A 16,779-nucleotide genomic window follows, 5' to 3' on the forward strand; every position below is an offset into this window, starting at 1 on the left:
GTACTTACATATAATAAATAAATAAATAAATCTTTAAAAAAGAAAAAAGAAAAAAAAAACAAAACAATCCTAGCTGTCCTAGAACTTGCTATGTAGATCCAATTGGTCTTAAACTCAGAGATCCACCTGTCTCTGCCTCCAGGGTACAGGGATTAAAGGCATGTGCCACCTTACTGGGCTAATATGATTTTTTTAAGATTTATTTATTTTATGTATATGAGTACACCACTGCTATCTTCAGACACACCAGAAGAGAGCATCACATCCCATTATAGATGGTTGTGAGCCACCATGTGGTTACTGGGATTTGAACTTAGGACCTTTGGAAGAGCAGTCAGTGCTCTTAACCGCTGAGCCATCTCTCCAGCCCCAAATAATATGATTTTTAAACTAGGAGTAGCAGGGCTGCGTACGACCCAAATTTTTACCCAGGATTTGTGTTCATTTCACTGCCCTAAAAGAATTTAGTATCTATAAGACATCAAGTTATTAATACTCTGCTAGAACTGTTTCTTGTTCATAGTCTCATTTATCAAGCTGTGAACAATGGTAGTATCTCAGAGAACTAATGTTTTCCCACAATGAAGTACATAATGGGAGCTCAATAACGATTTGATTAGGTGTTTAAATTGCTTCCAACCACTGGGTTAGCATGAGAAGAAATTCCATATGATCGCTAACAAAACTACTACACTCTAAAGTAAAACAAGGCTAAGATTAACCACTGTCTATGCTATTCCTACCACTCTTTCCCTCTGAATGAGCAAGAAATCATGAGACAATTACATATGTAAATCCTAGAGTCCATACAGTATATGCCTACCCAGAATATAAAAGGTAAAAAACTTAGACAGAAAAATCTTCAGAGTTGGGGATCAGTCATAAAGAACTTACCTAGGGGAAGCCCTAGAAACACACATAGAAACACACACACACACACTAGAAACACACATAGAAACACACACACACACACACACGTTTCCCAGGACTGTAGGGTTAAGAGTGCTTGCTCTAAGAGTGCTTGCTGCTTTTGCAGAAAACCTGAGTAGTTCCCAGCACCTACATTGCTTCTGACAGGCAACTGTAGCTCCAGTTCTAGGGGATCCAAGGCCCCCTTCTAATCTCACTTAACACAGAAGAAACTAATTATAAATTAAGCCTCAGAGTGGTAAATGTTTTGCCCACAGTCTTAAAAGCAGCTAATAGCAAGCCTGGCGTGTTTGCTCCTACCTGTAATCAAAGCAGTTGTGAGGCAGAGAGCAGGTTGCCGGAGTTTCTGGTCACTGTAACTACACTGTGAGTTCTAGGACAGCCTGACTATTGAGATCCCAACTCAAACAAAACAAAACAAACAGGACTGGGAGGAGGACATAAACTTAAGGACCTGAATTTGTATTCCCAGTATCGCTGTATACTGGCTAGCCGGTCTAGCCAATCAGTGAGCTCCAGGTTCAGTAAAAAAACCTGTCTCAAAAAGTGAGGTGGAGCAGGATGGGGGTGGTAATGAACACCTCTAATCTCAGCAAAGGCAGGTGCATCTCCGAGTCCTAGCCCAGCTTAGTCTACATAGCAAGTTCTAGGGGGCTGGAGTCAGATGGCTCAGTGGTTGAAAGCACTGGCTGCTCTTCCGAGAACCCGGGTTCAATTCCCAGCCCCCACATGGCAGCTCACAACTATCTGTACCTCCAGTTCCAATTTTATGTGCAAAGCACCAATGCACATAAAATAATTTCTTTTTAATTTACTGTTGTTGTTTTCAAGACAGGGTCTCTCTGTGTATAGTCGTGGCTATCTGCAATTCACTGGGCACTGTGGTACATGCCCTTAGTTCCAGCACTCAGGAAGATCTCTCTGTAAGTTAGAGAGCAGTCTGGTCTAGAACTAGTTCTAGGGCAGCCAAGGCTACTCAAAGGAATCCTGTCTCAAAACAACAACAACAACCAACAACGGAAAAAAAAAAAAAAAAAAAAGGAAAGAAAGGAAAAGTGAAAGAAAAAAAGGAGAAAAGAAGGAAAGAAAATTCTAGGGTAGTCAAGTTTATAAAAGACCCTGTCTCAATAAAACAAAGCAAAATAAAGAACAGTGGAATGCTGAAGATAGGGCTCTCTGGATAAGAGCACTTACTGCTCTTCCAGAGGACTCCAATCTAGTTCCCATCACTCACTTTTTTGATGACTCAAAACTGTCTGTAACTCCAACTTCAGGGGATTCTTTATCTCTGGCCTTCTCAGGCAAACACTCATGTGCAAATATCTAAATACAGACACATACATAATTAAAATATTGTTTTTGGACAGACAGTGGTGGCTCATGCCTTCAATCCTAGCACTTGGGTGGCAGAAGCAGCAGATCTTTGAGTTTGAGACTACAGAGTGCGTTCCAGGACAGCTAGGGCTACACAGAGAGACACTGTCTCAAAAACATACACACACACACAAAATAAATAAATAAATAAATAAATAAATAATTTTGGGGGATTGGGAAGATTTGAGCCAAGCTTGATTGGCATGGAGCTCAATATGTAGAACAGTTGGCCTTGAACTCACAAAGGTCTCCCTCCCTCTGCCGCCTGAATTCTAGGATTAAAGGAAAAATAAATTATTTAAAAATAAATAATAGGAGGGCTGGCGAGATGGCTCAGTGGTTAAGAGCACTGACTTGCTCTTCCGAAGGTCATGAGTTCAAATCCCAGCAACCACATGGTGGCTCACAACCACCCATAATGAGATCTGATGCCCTCTGCTGGTGTGTCTGAAGTCAGCTACATTGTACTTATATATAATAAATAAATCTTAAAAAAAAAAAAAGGGAAAGAAAAGAAAGAAAAAGAAAAGAATTAAAGCTCTGACTACTACATCTTTTAGAAAGGTAAGATTAAATAAATAAATAAATAAATAATAGGGCTAGAGAGAGAGATGCCTCAGAGGCTAAGAGCTCTTGTTTAGTTCAGGTTTCAGCAATCATGTGGTAGCTCGCAACTCCAGTTCTAGGGGACTGATTCCCTCTTCTGACCTCTCTGGGCAGCAGGCATCTACACAATACACATTCATAAATGCAGGCAAAACACTCATCTACACAAAATAAAAGTAAGTAAATCTAAAAGAAAACATTTTTTACAAAGGTGGGAGAGTGTTAGGAAAAGACATCCAATGTTGCAGGTATATATATACACATACATCAAACACAACAGGTAGGTGGGTAGGTGGGTGGATGAATGGATGGATGGATAGACAGATAGATAAATACATAGGCAGGCAGGCACACAAAGTTAATGGTCATACTATTATGGCCCAATTCACTTTTTGTGCGGTTCAGGGAGCTAATTCAAATAACAGGAAAATATAACCAATTCTATTTCAATAATAAAAATTCTGGTTCATGTGAGGTGGGATTTTAGATCCACTGCATTACACAGAAATTCTGTTCACGAGAGACCCAGAACAGTAATTAAATTAGCATTACCTGATATTGCTGGACAAACAACCAGCACTGTTTCAGCTCACAGAAGCTGCTACTATTTAATTGTTTTTGATATTGAAGAAAGGAGCTTCTGGTGCTAGCCATCCCTTCCTACTTGTATCTATTTATACACATGCAGCATCTTCAACAGCCACATAGTAATCTCCCTAGCTGCAAACAGTAACATGAAGAGTAAACGATTCCCTCTCTAAGTCAGAGGGCTTGATAAACATCAGCCTCACCAGACATAAGAAAACACTACCTGTTGGAGCCTATTCCTCATTAAGAAAGTAAAACAACAGTACTCAGCTCACAGGACTATCACGAGTATTAATTAGATAACAAAGAGTGTGTCTATTCTCTCAGGTAAAGTCCAGTTAATGGTTAAGAACAGAGTAGCAGCTGGGAGGTGGTGGCACACACCTTTAATCCAGCACTCAGGAGGGAGAGGCAGGTGGATCTCTAAATTCCAGGCCAGTTTAGTCTACAGAGCAAGTTCTAGGAAAACCACAAGTGCACAAAGAAAGCCTGTCTAGGAAAAGAAAAGAAAAGGAGGGAGGGAAGGGGAGGGGAGGGGAGGGGAGCAGAGTAACAGCTGGGTCTGGGAATTTATTGAGACCCTGTCTCAAAATTCCAAAGAAGAGGTAAAATGAGGATGAGAAATACAGCACAGTGGTGTGTGCTTGGCTGACCCCGGGCTCAATCCCCAGCACTGTAACAAAGTTATCAAAAATGCTCACCTACTAACTTTGAAAGTTGGGTTTAGGGGCTGGATAGATGGCCCAGTGGTTAAGAGCACTGACTGCTCTCCTAAGGTCCTGAGTTCAAACCCCAGCCACCACATGGTGGCTCACAGCCATCTGTAATGAAATCTGACGCCCTCTTCTGGTGTGTCTGAAGACAGCTACAGCGTACTTAAATACAATACATCTTTCAAAAAAAGAAAGAAAGAAAGTCAGTTAATAGCCAGGGGCGTGGTACATGCCTTTAATCCCACTATTTGGGAGGCAGAAGCAGGCAGACCTCTGAGTTTGAAGCTAACCTGATCTATATAGTGAGTTACAGGCCAGCCAGAATTACACAATTAGATCCTGTCTCAAAAAAAAAAAAAAAAAGAAGTTTGTAATGCTGAGTTTTTTTTTTTCCTGATTCTTGTATAAAACAGTCCACCTTAAATAAACACAAAGTATTTTCTCTATACAAAGGTTTAGGTAGTGGCTCACAATTTTTGAGATTATTATATTCATAGAAAATACTAAGAAATATTTTTAAGCATCTCAGACACACACTGAAGTACTTGTAAATAAAATGACATCTGGTGTATGCTTTAAAATATATCAGTCTCCCAACACTATCCTAGAAAAATAGCAGGGGAGTGACACACATACAACAAACATGAACAAGTATGTGACCCTCCTCTGCTGTTAATACTCTACCATCTACTACTTCAGAGTGGGTTTAGGACAGATCCTGAGGCCAGCCTGGTCTACAAAGCTAGTTCTAGGACAACTGATGCTACATAGAGAAATCCTGCCTCAAAAAACAAAACAAAACACAACAACAACAACAAAGAAGTGGGTAAGGGGCTCGAGGGATGGCTCTGCACACTTGCTGCTCTTATAGATGACTTTAGTTTCAGTCCCAGGTTCCACGTGGTGGTTCACAACCATCTGAAATTCCAGTTTCAGGGGACTGGATGCTGTGTGGATACTGTGATACTGGACACCTTTGAAGCAGACATACATGACGGCAAAATACCTATACACACAATCAAACAAACAAAAAACAGAGTGGGCCTGTAGCCTACATTGGGTCCTTTAAAAAGCCTGACTCAGGCTGGGTAGTGGTAGTGTACACTTTTTTTTTTTTTTTTTTTTTAATGTACATCAGTGTTTTGCTTGCATTATACCAAATTCCCTGGATTAGAAGTTACAGACAGTTGTGAACTGCCATATGGATGCTGGGAACTGAACTCAGGTCCCCTGAAAGAACAGCCAGTGCTCTTAAACCACTGAGCCATCTCTCCAGCCCTGACATGTGCCTTTAATCCTAGCACTTGAGAGGCAGAAGCAGATAAATCTTTATGGAGTTCAAGTTCCAGACCAGCCTAGTCTACAGATTGAGTTCCAGGACAGCCAAGGGTACACAAAGAAACCCTGTCTCAAAAAAGTATGTCTCGGGGCTGGTGAGATGGCTCAGTGGGTAAGAGCACCCGACTGCTCTTCCGAAGGTCTGGAGTTCAAATCCCAGCAACCACATGGTGGCTCACAACCATCCGCAACGAGATCTGGCGCCCTCTTCTGGAGTTTCTGAAGTCAGCTACAATGTACTTACATATAATAAATAAATAAATCTTAAAAAAAAAAAGTATGTCTCATCAGAGGGGTCCAAAGGAATGACCTACATAATGGTCAGACTACCTTCATTCAGTAAAGCTGTGATGAGTTAATCTATAGTTGACATGAGTTTTACTAAGGCATAGCCTCAGATGTTGAGTCTGTTGGCAGATGACACATTAGATGAACTGAGTTAAATACCAACTGATATTACTTAAAGGTAAAACTGTGCTCCAATAAATCCTGTAAGTGAACTAGATAATTTTGGACCACACTAGAGAGAACCTTGAATTCTAAACTTGTAGCAAAGCTTTTAGTTCCAGTATTCAAGAGAAAGAAGCAGGTTAAAGCCAGGTTGGTGGATACAGAAAAAAGTCCAGGGCTACAGAGTGAGGCCTGTGCAGACCTCTTTTTTGAGGGGGTGGGGAGAGAGAAGGAGGAAGAAGAGGAGGAGGAGGAGGAGGAGGGAGGGTGGGCAGGTCAGGCAGCACGCCTTTATTTCCAGCACTTGGGAAGCAGAGGCAGGCAGATCTCTTGAGTTTGAGGCCAAACTGGACTGCAGGAAAGCCAGAGCTACACAGAGAAATCCTGTGTTGGTCTTGGAAAACAAAGACAAAACAACTTGAATATTCAGCTCCTTCCTTCCAACAGTGGGTCTCCAATTTACACGTCACTCCCCTCCAAGGAATATAAAAGCACACCCATCAATTCACTCATCCTAAAGCAGCTAACAATATTCTCCAGTTCCAGCACTGAACTAGGTACTCTAGAACATCACAAAGAAAATAGAAACATAGCTACCAACCATCAGTTTATATATGACCCTGACAAAAGAAAGTGAGTTTACGGGGCTGGAGAGATGGCTCAGTGGTTAAGAGCACTGACTGCTCTTCCAGAGGTCCTGAGTTCGATTCCCACCAACCACATGGTGGCTCACAACCATCTGTAATGGGGATCAGATGCCCTCTTCTGGTGTGTCTGAAACAACAACTGTGTACTCACATACATGAAAGGAAGAAAGAAAGAGAAAGAAAGAAAGAGTTTACTGAAATATCCTTGCTGGGAATTGGTAATTTTGAGACCAATGGTAGACCAGTGACTACATTTTCAGCTGAGTGTACTTTTCTTTATGCAAACTAATCTAAGAGGGAAAAAAATGGTACCACTAAGTTAAAGACTCCAAAATTAGACAAGTCTGTTCTTTATGGACGGAGAGGGCCACTACATGCATGACAGAAGACCATTCAGTGGTCCTCTAAGGAAAGGTATATAGGTGTTCATAATGTACACAGCTTTAGGCACTCCTTCAACTGGACTTCTTTTTTGCCACTTTCCCCTAATAATATCCGATTTCTACAACAATACAGTAACAATGTGTCTACTAACAGATGGGACGATCTCACCTTAAGGAAACAACATCTAGTAAGTATCCTCAAAAATCAAATAGAAAATTCCAAAAAGTTTAACAGTTATGACTATTGGCTGTGCCGGGCAGTGGTGGTGCACGCCTTTAATCCCAGCACTTGGGAGGCAGAGGCAGGTGGATTTCTGAGTTCAAGGACTGGTCTACTGAGTGAATTCCAGGACAGCAGCCAGGGCCACACAGAGAAACCCTGTCTGGAAAAAAAAAAAAAAAGACTACTGGCTATATCTATCCAATCTTCAAGCTATACATGAGACCCATGTAAGGTTCCACATTTCTGGTAGCTCTGGAAACTTTCTGGCTCTTGATTTTGTATGTCTTTTCCTCTTATGACTTTGTTGGTTTTTTTTTTTTTTTTTAAGTCCTATTGTTACCCTGGCTGGTCTGGAACTCTCTACTTTGACTAGACTATAGTCTCAAATTCAGAAAGAGATCTGCCAGCCTCTTCCTCTCAAGTTCCAGAATTAACAGGATGTGCCATAAAAAAAGGGCCTTACCTTTGTATAACACTAAAACAAGACTAGCAAATGTCTATAAACCAGTGGTCACCTCATGGCCTTGAACAATCCTGAAGATACAGTATTCCAAATGAGATGGCCAAATAGCAATTTTCTACTTGCCAGCCTTTGGGAGTAATCTTGTTTATCTAAACCTTTGGAAACAAATATTTCTACCAATATGCTCACGTCTGCAGCATCAAATATAGAAAAGAAGTTGTCAATGTTTTTTAACTGGAGCACACCAAGTAATATAAGCTCTAGAAGAACTCACTAAGGTACTGTTAAAATTATTTCAAACTAGGTGAAGTGGTTCAGTCAGATGCGGAAGGATGCCTCTCATAGGCGGCCAACCTGGGCTACAAGCAGATCCGGTCTCAAAAACAACTATCTTAAGACTTCAGAAAGACACCACTACAGACCACAAACACCTTATATTTATTATATAGCATCAAATGCTGCCTGCAACTTTCTCAGATTTTATAGGGTTCCAAGGGACATGAAGAAACAGCCTAAAAAATGAGGTCCTTTACAAACTGACCACAGGAAGTGAAGACAAAAAAAAAAAAAAAAGCATAATTAGTTTCAGCACCAGGTAAATAGTAAAGATTTACCAATTAAAAAAGAATGTGGTAGAAACAGTAAATTCGGCTCTTGACTACATTCACAGCAGAAGAGAACCCAGGTTAGCTCACCAAGTGCCTACTGCTAAATAAACAGCAGATCGATCCTTAGCAGTTTAAATATACCGATCTTTTTTTTTTTTTTTTCTTTCACGTTGAAATCCATTGCTACAAACTGGCGAGGTCGAAACGGATAGCAAACAAATCCTAAACTGGTTTTCCGGCGAGGAACCGCTCTGCATAGAGCATCACACAAAAGACAGGAGCGCAAACAGAAAACACGCTCCTTAGGCCTTCGCCTACTGAGGCCGTGAGCCGAGGTCCTGATCCCAGAACACCGCGACGACAGGGAGCGAACTAGGGGACCGGGGGAGGAAGGATCGGGGTGGGATCCGCTTGCCCGAACGCACCCGGGAGTGAGGGGCAGGAAAGAGAGAGGCGCGAGCACAGCCCTGAAGGAAAAGAGCAGAGGGAAGCTGCTGCTGCAGCCCGGCATCCGCGGCTTCCAGGCCGGCGACACCCTCCGGCCCGCACCAGGCTCGGCCCTCCTCCCCAGGCTCGGCCCACCTCCTCACCTCCCTCACGTCCTGCAGGCACTCGAGCACCGCCAGGTTGTTGCTCCAGGTGTGTTTGGGGCACACACGGGTCACGTCCTCCCGGCAGGACTCTTCCTCCGCCAGCTTCCAGCCTCCGCCAGTCCCACCGGGCCCCGCTCCGCCCCGCCGGGCCGGGAGCCCGCCCGCCGGGAAAAGCGACTGCTGCTGCTGTTGCTGCTGAGGCGGCGGCTGCTGCTGCTGCTGTTGCTGCGATAACTGAGGCTGCTGTTGCCCGGCCGGGCTGCCGCCTCCACCTTGCCCCGGGAAGGGCCCAAAGTTGGCCCCCGGACCCTGGCCCTGACCGTGGCCGTTCTGGGCCCCTGCTGCCGCGAGCAGCAGCAACGGCAACGCCGCCGACAAGCGGAACATCCCCCGTACACGTCCACACACCGCCATCTTGGGTTCGCGGCGAGCTCGACGCACCCGCCGGCGACGTGTATTTAAATGAGGGGGCGGAGCCGCGGGCGTGGGCTGGCGTGGCTCCTCCCCAGCGGGCGGTAGACCCGGGAGTCCGCGGCGGAGTGAATAGCAGCGGAGGTTGCGCTGCGAAGGAAGGGCCCACGCCCTGGACCCGGCTGGCGGGAAAGTGGATAGCCTTCCCGGAGGAACTGTTGGAGCTGCTGAGAAAACCTGCGTAGGGGCACCGTGGTATAAATCTCTCGATTGTAGACACGGAAAAGAAAAAGAAAAGAGAAGTGAATTTGGGCTGACACAACTAAGATGGCCGGTGGAATATTTCGCCGGTTCGGTGACTCACGGTGGGTGGAGGAGGAAGGGTTAAAAACTTTGTGTGTGTGTGTGTAGATGAACTTCAAAACCGAATGTATTCCGGTATCTGAGAGCCTCATTTTGTGTCTGACCAGTATTTCTTAGAGAAGCAGGCGGCAATTCGATGAATGTTAAGCGTACATAGGTTATAATCCTTGCTCATGGGCCTTCTAGATGATCGCTCAAATGTAAAGTAAAACTGTGAACTTTTAGAATAAAAACAGGGAGAGGCTGGGGGTGTAGGGGTCAGTTGGTAGAGTGCACAAAGACATGGATTTGATTCCCTTCATCTCATAACCCGGGTGTGGTGGCATATGCCTGTGATCGTAGCTTTCAGGAGGTGAAAGCATTGGAAGGTTGAAGCCAACGGTAAGACTGTTTCGAGAAGAAAAAAAAAAAAAAGTAACAAAATCAAGGAAACTACCTGGCCTGTAACTTCAAGTCCCAAAAGTTATAGTCAATATTAAACATGAGGGCCTTTTCTTGGACATCTTCTTTAAGAACCAGGACTTAGGGACTGGCAAGATGGCTCAGCTGGTAAGAGCACTGACTGCTCTTCCGAAGGTCCTGAGTTCAAATTCCATCAACCACTTGGTGGCTCACAACTATATGCAATGAGATCTGATGCCCTCTTCTGGTGTGTCTGAAGACAGCTACAGTGCACTTACCTATAACAATAAATAAATCAAAACAAACAAACAAAAAACAGGACTTAGACTCCACCTACTTCCATTTTTTGAAACAGTCTCACTGTTGGCCCCTGGCTGACCCGAAACTCACTATGTAGATAGACCAGGCTGCTCTCCAACTCACAGAGACACCCCCACACACACACACACACACACACACACCCTGCCTCAGCCTCCTGTGAACCACAGGTCCAGCCTGTGTCAGCAAATTGTATTGCTGACCTGTATGCAATATCTTCAACATTGCTTTACTACACACTAGTGACCCCTCCTCGGGTTGAGAGCGTCACACTTGGCTTCACACAAGGTGTCAACTAAGCCAGCATGACAAAGGTTAGGTTCTAATTCAATTGAGAAAAACTTTGTACAGAGGGCAGATATTAATGGTTCCGTACCAAGAGATTAAATGAACTCTGCCAGTCTGCAGTCAGTTTCCAACTAGAATCCTTGAGTCTTCTCACCACTCTGGGACACTTCTATCCCACTCTGGCCATTCAGCATGTTGGTGGTAAATGAAGACAACTTGAGACAAAAATCTCTACTGGTCAGTATTTTCTGACCATTTAAAAACACAGGGAAACAAAAGGATGGAGAGCTGGGAAGATCGCTCTTCCAAAGGACTTGAATTTGATCCCCAGCACCCACATGGGAAATAAAAACCATCAGTGACTGCAATCCCAAGGGTTCCACTGCCCTCTTCTGGTATCTCTGGGCACTGCATGCACATGGTACACAAACAGTTATGCAGGCAAGACATAAAAATAAATCATTTTCTTTTCTTCTTCTTCTTCTTCTTCTTCTTCTTCTTCTTCTTCTTCTTCTTCTTCTTCTTCTTCTTCTTCTCTCTCTCTCTCTCTCTCTCTCTCTCTCTCTCTGATTTGTTTTTCAAAATAGCATCTCACTGTGTAGCCCTGGCTTCCCTGGAACTCACTCTGTAGACCAGGCTGGCCTCAATGAATTTACCAAGATCAGCTTGCCTCTGCCTCCTTCATGCTTGGATTAAAGACATGCACCACCATCAATCCGGCCAATAAAATGTTTTTAAAGCAAAACAAACAAAAGAGATGTGATGGAGCATGACTTTAATCCCAGCATTCAAGAAGCTGAGGCAGGGAGCTGGAGAGATGGCTCAGTGGGTAAGAGCACTGACTGCTCTTTTGAAAGTCCTGAGTTCAAATCCCAGCTACTATATGGTGGCTCACAACCATCCATAACCAGATTTGACTCCCTCTTCTGGTATGTCTGAAGACAGAAGCTTAGGCAGATGAGTCTCTGTGAATTTGATGCCAGCCTGACAGGGTTACATACATACTAACTAGACTGGAACCGAGAGAGTTGAATAGGGGCTTAGCCACCAGAAAAGGAACCCATGAGAAGGTTCCAACTGCCCACTATGATTGGCCCTGGTCTGTGTCTCTAAGAATAGACGTATGTTGGCATTTCCACCAGCACTTGCCCTTGTTACTACCACAAAATTATCTTGAGATTTCTGTTAAACTTAGTCATGGACAAAAGTAGCTCAGAGTGGACTAAATATACACAGTCCATAGATAAGTCTCAAACAACCACACCGCCACAAGCCCATGAGGTCACGAAGGGCCAGTGTTCAGACTATTTTAAGCCAGTCTAAGGCTCACAGTTGACAATCGGCTCTGAGACAGCAGCAGTTGCCTATCTCTCTGAGCAAATCCTACACCATGCCACAGATGGTCTTTAGTGATAGGGATGAGGATAAATCTATCTTGAAGTCTCAGTGACCAAGAAACAAGATACTGAGAAATCTGGGAACCTAGCCAGCTCAGGCTGTGCTCCACAGAGCCAAACCTTACAGAAGGCATAGCCTCACACTGGTAGAGAAATGATTGGTTTTACTCAAGTCTTCCAGCCTCATTGACTTAGCTACATTGATGTAGCTACACTACGTCAGGCCAGGCATGGTCGCGCATGATTCCCAGTGATTCTAGCACTTGGGAGCTTGGGAAGAGAGGAACAAGAGAAAAAGAGAAACGCTGCAAGTTCTATCTGTCAGTCAGCACACACACACACACACTCAGAACCTAGGCATGTAGCTCAATGTTCTAGCATATGCCCAACATGTCTAAGGCCCTGCGTTTAGCCCCTAGACTTAATAAAATACACGACCTCTATCAGAAGTAGGAGATATTTACTCGTTGTACTGTGTTAAGATTCCTGCTTCCCTAATTTATTTATTCAGTAGGAATCTGTTGACCATTTTTGTTTGTCTTGGGTTTATAAAAACCAAGGCCTCAATACACAGAGCAGGCTGGCCCCAACCGGTCTTGGTCTCCAGATACTCCTGCCTTAGCCTCTCTAGTTGCCAACTAGTAGCAACTAGTAGGGATGCAAACTAACCTACCCACCTGCTGATGAACGTGTTTAAACTATTGCGGGCATTGGTTAAGATCTGGCATATGTGAGAGATAAACAAGAGGGCTGTTTAAAGATGTAAGATCGTGGCACGTGGAAGTACACATCACTAAGCCTTGAATTCCAGCACTCAGGAGGCAGAAGCAGGCAGATTTCTAAGAATTAGGCCAGCCTGGTCTACAGAGAGAGTTCTAAGACAGCCAGGGCTACCCAGAAAAACCCTGTCTTGAAAACCCAAAAGAGAAGACAAACAAACAAACAAACAAAACAAAATTTAAGTTCAAGACTCTGAGGAGATGGAAATTCGCATCTATGAGGAAGAACTATGTTTGGAAGCACGGGTCCCAGCTAAGGCTAGATGACTGCAGATTCAAAACTAGGCTAGGCAACCTGTCTGTAATGAGCGGGAGAGATGGGAAAACCAGAGAACTGGACATGGCTCAGCTCTTACAGGTGTCTAGAAAGTTAAAGAAAGCAACAGCCCAAGTGGGGAATAAGAGGGCTGTAAGTTAAAGGATGTACCTTTGGAGCGGATTCTCAACACTGTGACAGTTCATCAGGAGACAGTCCATGTAGAAAGTAATATTTTTTAAAGATTTATTTATTTATTATATGTAAATACACTGTAGCTGTCTTCAAACACACCAGAAGAGGGCGTCAGATCTCATTACGGATGGTTGTGAGCCACCATGTGGCTGCTGGGATTTGAACTCAGGACCTTTGGAAGAGCAGTCAGTGCTCTTACCCGCTGAGCCATCTCACCAGCCCGAAAATAATATTTTTATTGAGTTAAAAACACACAGGAGAAGCCGGGCATGGTGGCACACGCCTTTAATCCCAGCACTCGGGAGGCAGAGGCAGGCAGATTTCTGAGTTCGAGACCAGCCTGGTCTACAAAGTGAGTTCCAGGACAGCCAGGGCTATACAGAGAAACCCTGTCTCGAAAAAACAAAAAAACAACCAACCAATCAAAAAAAAAGTCTGAAGGCTTAAAGAAGGGACATATGTCTCTCTAGAATATCTTCACATCTTCCAGATTGTTGCACAACAACAAACAAGACAAAACAAACAAACATACTTCCCCCACCACCACACCAAAAAAAAAAAAAAAAACCCAAACAAACAAACAATGATTTTCTAGTGAAGGAAAATCACAGAAAAGAGCTAAAAAAAAAAATCTCTGAATGCATTTCCCCCTAGGTCACAGGCTGACTTGTAAGACTGCGGGTATAGAGCAAGGATCCCAATTCCCCCAGAAAACAACAGCCAGGGGGTAATAAACTGAATGGAGCTTTCAGCAGCTTTAAAGGGCCGAAGAAGTAGATTGACCTTAAGGTTTAAACCATGCTGAGACAGAGTAGCCTTGGGTAAACACTTCTCAGAAAGGCAGAACCCTGAAGTAAAAGACTGGCACTCTAAGAAGGACCTTGCCCTGGATTAAAGGGCAAGACTACAATAGATCAGCCATTATAAAGCTCAACACATTCCCCAGTGAGATCAAGGTTATTCATTCTGAAAGAGAAACATTTGGAGTGCGTTGTTCTTGTGTGCACACGTGCATGCTTGTGTGCATGCATGTGTGTGTGTGTGTTGTGTTGTTGTGCTGGTGGTAGGTTCATTTGTTTTTGTGGGAAGTTTTGTTTTTCAGAGTGTAGCTCCGGCTGGTCTGGAACCCAGTACATAGATCAGGTTGCCCTTAAACTCAGAGTTCCATCTGCCTCTGCCCCTCGAGTGCTGGGATTAAAGGGGCATGCCACCTCTGCCTGGCTACACCCCAGGCTGTCATTAAAAATGACTTTGAACTGATCATTCTGCCTTCACCTCAGGAGTTGGAATTGCAGGCATGAGCCTCCGCCACACCTAACTGTAATTCCTCTTATGGGGAAATCAAAAGTTAGTATCCGATGTTTTTTTTTTTGGCACTAAGAGGGGGAGTTGAAGGAAAAGCATATTTGCCTCGTGATTTGAAGTGCATTCACATTATCTTACCAGTTAGGGCATCCCCTTTGGGAGAGGAAATGGGGTCAAGGCCACTTGGGTAACTCGGGTCCCAGATCTTCATTGGTTTAGATTCTGTGCCTACTTCTTTCCATCTCAGTGTCATTGTTTCCCAACTGTTTCTGGGTACGACCAGTTCTTGAGATTTAATTTATCCTTTGGCAGGGTGATGGTGGTGGGGATGTTTTGTTTTGTCTTGTTTTGTTTTGTTTGAGACAGGGTCTCATGTAGCCCAGGCTTGCCCCAAACTCAGTATGTAGTAAGGTGACACGGAACTCCTTAATCCTCCTGCCTCCGCCTCACAAGCCCTGGAATTCTGGAATTGCAGATGGACACTTTTACCTGGTCTTGAACAACCAACCTTTTAGATCACATATGAAAGAAGCCATGAGCTGTTAGGTGGTGGTGGTGCATGCCTTTAATTCCACCACTCAAGGCAGAGGCAGGCAGATCTCTGTTCCATACCAGTCTGGTCTACAGATCCAAGATAGCCAGGGCTACACAGAGAAGCGTAGTATCAGAAAACCAGGAAACAAAAGAGAGAATGCCTTCGGTTATCCATCAGACCACCTCCACCAGCATAGGTCAGAGCTATCTTCAGTCATCAGTCCAACACTGATGGCTTTCAAGTCACACAGTCGTGCCTATAAACATCAGGAAGACCTTGAAGATACAGCATTAGTTTTATTATTTTTCGAGACAGGTTCTTACTACATAACATATTGAAGCCTGCTTCCCTGGTATGACTTCCCTGGCAGAACTGTAGCCATTTTACTTCAGGCCTGTCTGCCATCCTATATTGCAGACACAGAAAGCAGCTTAGCTAGAGACACAGAAAAACAGTTTGGCTCAGAGCAAGTCAAGTTGATCATACATTCTGTTATGCTCAGAGGTTTGTTATGTTTTGAGGACTGTACTTGGAAATTCTCCAGCCAAAGACGCCTCTCAGGGCCAAGCAAGAGAGGGGGCAAGTTGAACTGTTATGTCTGAATGACTAAAAAAAGTGGAAAAGGGCATACCACCCTATAGCCCCTGTATCTGCTTATGAGTTCATTGTGGGCCTTCCCCATATAAACTGACCCTGGACAATGTCCGTGGTCACAGCAGCTTCCAGCTCCCAACTCTGAAACTGTGTCCCTGATCAATCAGTTTTGGGGTAGGTGTTTAATAAACTGGGATAGTTTTATCCCAGTCTGCCTAAGATTGGTGTTTGTGTGGTTTGTGGGGTGATTTCTGGACCCTAACAAACCTAGGCAGCCAGGATGCCCAAAACCTCTAATTACAACTGTTAGGATTCAGTAATCGCCACTCAAACACTGACCTCAGTTAAGCAAGAATAGTTTATTGAACGCATGAACTGATACTGGACATCCAGGATCACAAAAGGACTTCAGGAGCCTAGTTGTGGTACTAGTCTGCCCTCAGGGTATTTTTGTAGGAAAAACCAGGTTCAAAAATTTAAAGGGCAAGGAGGTGGGCAGTTGGTTTACTAAGCAAAGTATTATCAGTATTAACCTTTAAGCTGATTGGTCCTGAGTAAGGTAAAGTGGGGAGGTGGAGGGGTGGTGAACAGGGGAATTTCAGAATATTGAGATAACATAGCATGAGTATTATAATCATAACTTTTAAGCTTGTTAGTAGCATTCTTCAGTGTCAGACACATTAGCCATTGTGAGCCCATACGTAGGAGCTGGAAGGCCTTGAGATCCTTCTGCTCAGCCTATAGATGCTGGCATGTCTGGCCTCAATTTCATTAGGATTTTTTGTTTTGTTTTGTTTTTTCCGGAGACAGAGACAGGGTTTCTCTGTATAGCCCTGGCCATCCTGGAACTCACTCTGAGACCAGGCTGGCCTCAAACTCGGAAATCTGCCTGTCTCTGCCTCCAAAGTGTTAGGATCAAAGGCATGCGCCACCACTGCCCAGCTTAAAATTCTTTACTTCCTAATAATTGTAAGGGCCAGTGATTTGCAAAGAATGAAACCCCAGACTCACATTGTATGC

General features: G+C 44.0%; 1 protein-coding gene across 1 annotated transcript in view; it reads right to left on the minus strand.

Moving 5' to 3' along the window:
• Positions 1 to 9,344, minus strand: part of Glg1 (golgi glycoprotein 1) — a 110,165-nt gene extending 100,821 nt beyond the window's left edge. Inside the window, exon 1 of the mRNA XM_021169326.2 lies at positions 8,914 to 9,344. Coding sequence (XP_021024985.1) covers positions 8,914 to 9,330 — 417 coding nt within the window. The 5' untranslated portion in view covers positions 9,331 to 9,344. The remainder of the gene's footprint in view (positions 1 to 8,913) is intronic.
• Positions 9,345 to 16,779: the final 7,435 nt, after the last annotated feature.

This window comes from Mus caroli, chromosome 8 (genome assembly GCF_900094665.2).
Source record: "Mus caroli chromosome 8, CAROLI_EIJ_v1.1, whole genome shotgun sequence".
Classification (NCBI taxonomy): Eukaryota; Metazoa; Chordata; class Mammalia; order Rodentia; family Muridae; genus Mus; species Mus caroli.